General features: G+C 33.1%; 1 protein-coding gene across 1 annotated transcript; it reads right to left on the bottom strand.

The window, feature by feature from the left end:
• Window positions 1-2091: 2091 nt before the first annotated feature.
• Window positions 2092-5876, bottom strand: LOC18054719 (subtilisin-like protease SBT5.3). Its single transcript, XM_024192243.1, has 11 exons — window positions 5700-5876; window positions 5431-5540; window positions 5248-5345; window positions 4990-5154; window positions 4753-4861; window positions 4106-4670; window positions 3770-3867; window positions 3387-3629; window positions 3163-3277; window positions 2837-3050; window positions 2092-2747 (listed from the first exon to the last, which is right to left on the bottom strand). Exons 1-11 carry the CDS (start codon window positions 5769-5771, stop codon window positions 2185-2187), a joined length of 2352 nt encoding a protein of 783 aa, XP_024048011.1. The 5' UTR covers window positions 5772-5876; the 3' UTR covers window positions 2092-2184.
• Between the last annotated feature and the right edge of the window lie 4062 nt (window positions 5877-9938).

The raw sequence follows: 9938 nt of genomic DNA, 5'->3' as shown, positions 1-9938 counted from the left end.
CTCGTTGCGATAATTTCTTGCACGATCTATGTCATCAAACGTAGGATTTTGCCCATGTGAATGTGATCCTAAATAAACTATATAAGACTGCAAGATTCATAAATACTAACTTTAAGGTTAATGCTGAATTATACAAACACATAAGTAACCACTGCATTGAATTGAATGAAATGCTGTAGGAATTACGAAGATATACAAAATGTAAGATAAAACCTAAGAGATTACTCAAAATTATAGTGAAAACTTTGGTGATCATAAAACAGATTTCTAATGCAGAAGAAGCTAATAATTACCTTTTTGGCTGCAAAAGTTTGTCGTTTGCAAAAGAGAGAAAAGAGAAAATAATAATAGCAGCAGCATGTTAGTAAATTTTAAAATTAAAATCCTCATGGTTTGATGAAGCGGGTGTAACGGAAGCACCAAACCTAAGCGTGATTAGATCTCGTTTTAATCCAAATTCTAGAGGGAATTATGAAAAAGAGTTTTATTGAATAATTGAATATGAAGTTATCAAAATAATTACATGATGTCTTTATTTATAATAGATAAAATCTACTTCCCTAAGTTAATTTAAATAGGAAACCAAATCACAATTATAATGAAAATAAAAGATACTTCCCTAAATTAACTAAATCTAATACCTTAATTGACTCTAATAAAAATAGAAAGTCCTAAAATAATAAAATATCATAATTGACTCTAATTAAAATAAAAAGTTCTAAAATAATAAAATTCTACAATCTTAAAATTCCTAAAATAACGTCTTATATCATGGTTTCTATATAAAATACATCCAATTAACTTGCTGCCGCTGCATTTCCTCTTTCTTCCTGATGAGATTCGAATGAGATATTTGTTTTCTCGTGTTGGTTTTATAAGTCTTGCCCTTTTCTTCTTCCGTTTAACATGGTACATTTTTTTTTTTTTAAATTTTGATGGCAATGTGCTGAGTTGTGGGATGTTTTCAGGCGACAACTCAGAATTAGATATCATTCAGCTCCTTTATGTTTGGCTTAACCACAATTAACATCCAGTTAATTTATAAACTGTCATTGACAAAAAAAAAAAAAAAAAAAAACACCATATTTTGACTTTAACGCTATTTTTGTATAATGCAACTGCACCGATCGAGTACATGTTTTTAGAATGTTAGCTAAGAACTTCTTAATTAAAAAAAAAATGTTAAGTAAGAAATCAAGTAGGGATAATTTCTTTGTTTGTGGTTAGTGGAATAGTTTTTCTCCTTCTTTTTAGATATATAAACTAAGGTAGCGTTTGTTTTTTAATTTAATGACTTAAAGTGACTTAACTTAATTAATTAAGTTAATTAGAGGTGTTTATTTTTATAACTTAATGAGACTTTTTAGATAATTTTGACTTAATAAAATAAGCCAATTTTTTTGGCTTTTTACTTAATGGAGAAATCTGAATTAAGTCAATTACTTGCTAATGTAAAAAATATCCCTACTTTATAATTTATTTTTCATGTCTATCCCAAAACTCACCCATAGACATTTACCCCACATAAAAATATCCCTATTTTTTATTTCTTATATTATATACGATAAAATTTAAAATTTATGGTATTTTATATTTTAAAATTCTAAAATAATTATGTATTCACTTGAATATAGTTTTACTTATAAATGTTAAAATATTGTGGTATTTAATTTATTATTTATTTGACATTCAAATTTAATAAGGATACAAATGTAAAAGTACATATTTTCAGCATTTTAAGTTGAAAAAAACAAACAACTTAATACTTATTTTCTGATATTCAGACAAAAAAATAAACATATTATTCAGATTCAGACATTCAGATCTATTCAGAATTCAGATTAATTCAGGTCTATTCAGATTTCAGATAAAAAAACAAACGCCACCTAAGTGATATTATAAATTAGAAATTAAATTTATGAAATTAAGAGATATTAAATTACATTTATCTGCTATTAAGTAATTAATATACATTTTTTGTTTCCCAAATGCGAATGAAAAACTCTAAACAATCTCTACCAGGACAGGAAATCTCAAAGAGGCCGGTTCCGATGGAAATTTTTTTTAACAATCTCCAAAAAATCATACATTAGTTTTAGTAGTAGTATACAATAATTATCAAGCAATAACCTTTGATTTGCCCAACTATTCTTTCAGATTTTCAACTTGATGAATGTTTATTAATTACAATAGCTGCAACGCAATAGAACTACTCACATGGTGCAAACCATCTGAATCCGACCATATCAATTTTCCAAAAATATACTTCTCAGCCTTAGGCTTAGGCTCAACATTTCTCTCAGGAGTAAAAGTGACTTTAAATGTCCTCTCCTCGCCGTACTCTGTGAAGCTCAAGTTATTAGGCTCAACCACCACTGAGACTCCATCTACTCCCTCGACATTGGCCTCGTATGAGCTGTTGTGAGTACCGACATTCTTAACTCTTCGAGTAATGGTGACTGATTCGTTGAGATCAGGAATTGCAATTGTAGGGTAGTTGAAATCTAGAATACTGAATGACTTAGGACACGAGTGTATCTCAGGTGTTGTGAAATTGTTTATGATGCTTTGGTTGTAGCCACGGCTACATATGTAGCTCAAGTAATCGTAAAAACTTAAATCATAAACAAGCCCCGGATCCATTGCACTATTCGGATTCACATGTCCTGCTCCATATTCAAATGGAGTTGCCTTCAGGCCATCATAATCCGTAATAGGATTCTTGCCCGTATGATCCGTTGTTGTTGCTGCAATTTTAGATCAAATTTCATTCAATGAGCGAAAGGAACGTGAGCTAAGAAAAATGTATTGAAATTATTTATAGATTTATAACTACCAGTAGTCATGATTGCAGATTTGATAGCCGCTGGACTCCAGTCAGGGTGTAGAGTTTTGAGAAGGCCAGCAATACCAGAAATATGGGGGGTTGACATTGAAGTGCCGAAACACGCATTGAAAGGAATTCTGCGATCATCGCTTGGACTCTTACTTGGAGCTACTGCTTCAGAGTAGGCGGCAATTATTTCAACTCCAGGTGCAGTGATATCAGGCTGAAATTGGATATTAAAAATTTACAAAATGTTCCAATATGAAGTTAATTACCAAAGAATGTTACTTTTATTAGAGCTAAAAGATGAATGATGGTTTAGTTCTTTTGTCAACCTTGATGATATTGGGATTAATAGTAGATGGTCCCCTGGATGAGAAGAAAGCCATTTGTGGAGATGGCTTCGTATTGAATTCTGTCTTTACATCACTGACAGATGCTACCGGGTTCCTGTCGGACATTAATGTTAAGCAACAGGATGCATGTCCGTAAAATTGAATTCTTAGTAAATTGGAATTATTCGTGAAAAGAAGGGAAGTGAAAAGGGTAAGTGAGGTACTTGATCGAGTTGTTGTAGGCTATGATAGATTGAGCATCATCGAATTCAACTAATGAAGTCGGAAGGTGGTAAGGCAAGGGCAGAGATTCATTTTCCAGCTGTTTGGGGTTGACTAAGATCAACCCCGCAGCACCAGCTTGAGCAGCCAGCTGGCTCTTATCAATTCCGTGTGTGTGGTTCATGCACAGCAAGATTTTCCCATTAATCTTTTTTGGATCAATCGCTCCTGGGTTGCATTCTAAGCTGCAAGAGGTTCAAGCATTGGCTTTTGTCACAAATATATCGCTCTCACATTAGAATTTAAGCCGCTCATACATATATATCATTAAAGGACATTACCAAACAGAAATCTGTAATACTGACAATTCACTGGATTTACTTGCCTATCATAGAGTGCTGCGTTAGTGGCCCTTGCATTATCTCCTGTAATCAATGAGTACAACGTTTGTGTTGCAACGCCTTTAGCCGCAATGCTTTTTCCCTGGCAAACCAATATAGTGAAATTGCCTCGCATGTTATTTTCACAGCCATATCAGAAGATTGGTGAACTAGTTTTATTAGTTTTCAAACTTCATTTACACTTTGACCTGTTATATATGATTCAGAAAAAATTTGCCATAGCAACTTCACCTAGGTTGAGTTTACAGAATTTATAAATTTAACACGAAGGAGATCAATTTGAAATGAAAAATGGCCAAATAGCAAAAATTAGGGAATACCTTGAAGATCTGCTCGTCTCCAAGGGTAACATAGCTAGTGAACTCTCTGTCCATTGTGCTAGCACCAACCGTCAATAACCATGGTGCCAAATTTACAACAGTATCTGGTTTCGGTCCTTCATTCCCAGCGGCTGCAACCACAAGAATACCATGCATCATAGCATGAAAGGAACCAATAGCAATGGCATCTTTAAAATACTCGGTATTTTTGTGACTAGGTTCGCCTAGTGAAACTGACAATACATCAACACCATCATGTATCGCATCATCAAAAGCAGATAAGATGTCAGAATCACGGCAATCTAGTGGTTGACCATTAACGTTCCAGCAAGACTTATAAGAAGCCAAACGGGCCCTAGGAGATCCTCCTTTTGCGGTTCCGTACCCATTACCAAAAACACTCACGTTAGCTACAAAGTTACCAACAGCCGTTGATGCAGCATGTGTGCCGTGGCCATCAAGGTCTCGAGCAGTGGAATGTTCGGGAGTCGGATAAAAAGATGAATTTTGTGCACGAGCATGTTCAATTTGACCTTGGTTGTAGTACCTCATTCCTATTAGCTTTCTGTACACAACGTCCAACATATTGGAAAACTCAGATACAAAAGATTATGTTCATTTCAGAGAATGGTAGAAAGTGTAAAGACCTATTGCATTGAAATCCATAATGGGTGTCATTCTGACAAATTCCTCGCCATCTTAAAGGCACCGGACCCATTCCTTCATCACTAAAGCTCTTCGATTCCGGCCAAACACCTTTCAATATACCATGAATATACAACAAGAGATATCAAGTCCAACAGTTATTGATAGAAGTAATAGGGACAAAATGAACACAATTTATTGAATTCATGTAAAATTAAGGATGTTGAACCAAAACAGACCAGAGTCAATAACTCCAATAATAACATCTTCACCAAACCGTCCCTTGTTCCATGCTGAATTTTGGGGAATTACGTTATCTTTCTCTAATCCAAGAAAATCCCAAGACCGAGTTGTTTGAACTTTTCTTCCTTCATCCAAGAAAATTGATAGAACTTCTGGATGCTCTAGATCCAAAAAAAAAAAAATATATACAACATCCATTTATGAATAAATACAGCGATTGCAGAATCAGAAATTGGTAAATTTGAAACGCTAACTTGCAAGTTGTTGGGCATGTTCCTCTTCGAGAATAGCAGCAAAGCCATTGATATGCCGGCCGTAGGAGCAAGAGATTGAATCTCTTGCCTTCTTAACACTGTTGTTAAAAATAACAAAGCTCAAAAGAGTTAATGATGTTGAGTATATCAGCAAAACCACATAATTGGTTAGGAAGCTTTTACCTTCCAAAGAATGATCCAAGAAAATTGTGGTGATGATTTCTTGCACGATTGATATCATCAGCTGTGGGATTTTTACCATGTGAATGTGTTCCTAAATAAACTATATAAGACTGCAAGATTTACAAACGTGAAATTAATGTACGGTTAATGCTCAATTAAAGCACATTATTAAAAAAAATAATAATAACATGTAACTACATTGCAATTGGAAAAGGAAAATAATAATAATAATAATAATAAAAGACATAAAAATAGCTGATAAGGCTTACCTTTTTGGCTGCAAAAGTTGGTGTTAGCAAAAGAGAGAACAATACCAGGACATACAAATTTGAAACCCCCATGGTTTCTGATTTGAAATATAAACCTGGTATTTTCTCTTCCAAGAGAAGTTCGCTTGAAGAGATGCGTATGAGAACTCTGTCTTGCACAGGTTCTATCAGTCTGTTTCTTCCGTTTGACATGCGTCATTTTCGTTGTCCGAAGTATGTGTCATTTTCGTTGTCCGGAGTTGAAGTTTTTTATGGCCACAATTTCAGGTTGGATTGACTATATTGAGTGAGACCCTCCCGTAAGAATCAATCACGTCCTGTATGTTTGGCTTAAATACAATATGTATCCAATTAATTTGAAAATTATAATGAAAACACTGTATATAATTCTTTTTTAAAGCTAGAGTGGCGGGCAAAGGCCAAATCAAAATTTTAAGCATTAATTAGTTAAGAGGGTGCCTGAATAAGAAAATCTAACATTAAAAAATTAAATCTTTAAACTCTTATTTGCTCCTTTTTCTTTATTTATTATTTTATTTTGAAATTTTCATTTTCTTTAGTTTATTATTACTTATAATAACTTATTGATTTTTAACTCATTTCAAGTTTACAATAATTAAAAAATTTAAAAAATAGATGAAAGTCCAGGCCCAACCCCGCAATGGACCTAGCCCAAGCGTGGCCCTTATGCTTCGAACCCTAAGCTCAAACCTACATTGTGCCATCCCAAGAGCAACAGTAATAATAGATAACTTGTTTGACCCTTTAAATATATTATATTTAAGAGTGACGCTATTGGCACCCCTTATATCTCTTATGAAACCTCTCTTGTTTTTTATTTATAAATTTACCCTTTATATTTAAATTATATTAAAAATAAAACTTATCTAATTAAACCCACCTATGTTTTCCTATTTTTTCTCCATTATAAACTCATTAAATCTATAAAATTTGAAAAAACAATGAATTGTGATAGAATAAGCATTTGATCTAAATATAAATAAGGTTTTTGCATGAAATATAATTTTGTGAAGTTTGTTTACTTAGGCCATTTTTTTTTTTAAAGATTCACACACATGTCTTTATGTATATACCAAGGTTATTACCTACTAGGAAAAAGAAAGATGAATAGAGATAAAAATCATAAACTCATGAATGCTATAATCAAGAAGAGATTGAAAGTGGTTTGGAATGGGAGAAGGGCGAGAGAGAGCGCCTAACAATTTTTTTTCAAAGTATCGATGCAGGGGTTTACTAAGAAAATACAACAAATGAGAGTTATTTTAGGAATGAAAGAGTATGTAGACAAAAGGGGTTTAAAAAGAATGTTAAAGGTGTGCCAATAGTCCAACTCTATATTTAATTGCAATCAAATTAGATAGAATATAAATTTAAGTAGTGAGGGTTATGTTAACATATATGTTTCCATAATGTTGATTTTGATGATAACAAACAAGATTAAGAATGATTAATCTTTTAAGCTCAAATTATTTTCTTTTTAAATAAATCATTATTTTCAAATTATAAAGGTTTCATATTTAATGGAAAAATGATGTTATGGAATTAAAGTATTTTGGACTAAAATGAAAGTATTTTAAAACCTTTGATATTGTTTTTAAAATTTCAGATTTGGACTTATTTGAAACTATTTAAATATTTTAGGTCATTCTATAATTTCACATAGTTTGGGTGAAATCATAATTTCAGAAAGTTTTGGGATTGACAAAGCATTATTTAAAAATTCTGAAATTGGACCTATTTGAAAGCTTTCATAACGTTTTGGGTTATAGTACAGTTTTATAAAGTTTTGGGGTCAAACTATAAATTTGGAAAATATTTCACTGTAGCAATTACTGTAGCAAGAGGCTAACCGGATCCTACCAAACGGTAGACCGGATTCGGGCAGAATGTTTCTGGAACTTAAACGGCTAACCGGATTTCACAAGCAGCATACCAGATGTTCAGAAATTCAAAATTGTGGCTATAACGGTAACATTAAGCGGCTAACTAGATGTCCATAAACGGTAAGCCGGTTATGACCAAAATGTGCATAACGGCTAGTTTTTTAGCTCAAACTATATAAACTCAAAACCAATTCATTTTTGGTAATCTTGGCAAGCAAAAACAAGTGCACACAACATATATTGAGCTTCAATTTCGTAAATCATCATTTATTAAATCATCTTTGTTCTTCAATTTGTATATCCACTCTTAAAGAGAGTTTCATTGATGTAATTTTCATTTCTCATCAAATTGTGAGTGTACAAGTGTGAGAAACACTTGGGGTGAAGAGATTGGAGAGATAATCTATTGTTGTAAAGGTTCATTGACACCTTGAAGTCAATTGTAAACGATTGAAGCCTTGGAAAGGCTCGGATAGTGAAATCCTCAAGCCCGGTGTGCTTGGAGGCGTGGACATAGGCGGGGATTGCCGAACCACGTAAAAATCCTTGAGTTTGCTTTCTCTTCTCTTGTTCATTTATTATTGTGCTTTCATTGAATTTATTGTTTTCGAATTTATTAAGGCATTAGATTGGATTGTTGTGTGGTTTGCTTAGCTTAATTTTTAAAAACTCAATTCACCCCCCCTCTTGGGTTGCCTAGTTAGTATTTCATTTGGTATCAGAGCGAGGTGCTCTTGTTTAGACTTAACCGTCTAGAGCTAAAGATCAATGGCAACCCAATATGACTCAACATTTAGGGAAGGAAAGTCCACAATTAGACCATCGTTCTTTGACGGAAATGATTACCCGTATTGGAAAACTAGGATAAGAATTTATTTACAAGCACTAGATTATGAAATTTGGGAAGTTGTTTGTGATGGTCCTTTTATGCCTTTGACTAAAAATGAAGTTGGGGAAGAATTGGAAATGGAATGAATTGGAAAAGAGAAAAGCTACTCTAAATTCCAAAGCTATGAATGCCTTATTTTGTGCACTAGATAAGAAAGAATTTCATAGAGTATCTAGTTGTGAGAGTGCTAATGAAATTTGGCACAAACTTGAAGTTGTTTATGAAGGCACGAATCAAGTGAAAGAGTCTAAAATTAGTAGGTACATTCGGCAATATGAATTGTTCCAAATGGAACAAAATGAGAGTGTGTATTCTATGTATACTAGATTTACGGATATAGTGAACACTCTAGGAGCCTTAAGAAAGACTTTTTCAAATAGCGAGAAAGTTAAGAAAATTATTAGGTCGCTACCTAAGGAATGGAGACAAAAAATGACTGTCATTGAGGAAGCCAAAAATTTAAATATCTTACCTATTGATGATTTAGTTGGTTCTCTTATTTCTTATGAGGAAGACTTGGTAGCCAAAAAAGGCAATGAGGAGAAGAAGAAAAGCATTGCTCTCAAAGCCTCGAAATATGAGAGTGATGAGGAAAGCGAGCTAGATGAGAATGAGATGGATATGCTGGCCAGGAAGTTCAGAAATTTTTTTAAGAAATCCAGTGAGCGAAGAAAATTTAGAGACCTCAAGAACCGAAATGAGAAGAAAGAAGTAATCAAATGTTATGAGTGCAAGAAACCTGGCCATATAAGATTAGAATGCCCTCTTCTCAACAAGCTCAAGAAGAAAGCAATGGTAGCCACATGGGATGATAGCGAGGGGGAAACAAGTGATGATGAAGAGCATCAAGAAATGACAAATCTAGCTCTTATGGCAATTGGAGATGAATCGGATGATGAACTTGATGAGGTAAATGATCTTCCTACTTATGATGAATTACATGATGCTTTTAAAGAATTGCATGATGAGTGGATGAAAATTGGTAAAAAGAATGCATGTCTTAAAAAGAAAATGGTAGAGCTCAAAAATGAAAATGAATCTCTATGTGCAAAGATTACATGCCTAGAATTAGATAATAAAACATTGCATGATAGAGTTGCATTATCAAATGAGAAACCTAGCACTTCACATGAGCATCTAGAATATCACATAAATGACTTGAAAAAGGAAAATGAAATGCTTAAGAAAAAGAGTAATGAGTTAAATGAGATTGTTTTAAAATTTACAAATGGACAAAAGATGTTGGATAACTTGATTAATTCAAAAAAATGTGTGTTTGATAAATGAGGACTTGGTTATAAGCCAAATTTAAAATAAAAGTATTATAAGAACTACTTTGTGAAGAGTACATCTATTAACAATCAAGTTGTATGTCATTATTGTAATCAAAACGGTCACATGAAGCTTGGTTGTCCTATTAAAAGAAAAGTATATTAAGGAGTAAAA

The sequence above is a fragment of the Citrus clementina genome, unplaced genomic scaffold (genome assembly GCF_000493195.1).
Source record: "Citrus clementina cultivar Clemenules unplaced genomic scaffold, Citrus_clementina_v1.0 scaffold_1, whole genome shotgun sequence".
Taxonomy (NCBI): Eukaryota; Viridiplantae; Streptophyta; class Magnoliopsida; order Sapindales; family Rutaceae; genus Citrus; species Citrus x clementina.
The sequence above is the reverse complement of the archived record's forward strand: the minus strand, read 5'-3'. Positions and strand labels throughout refer to the sequence as shown.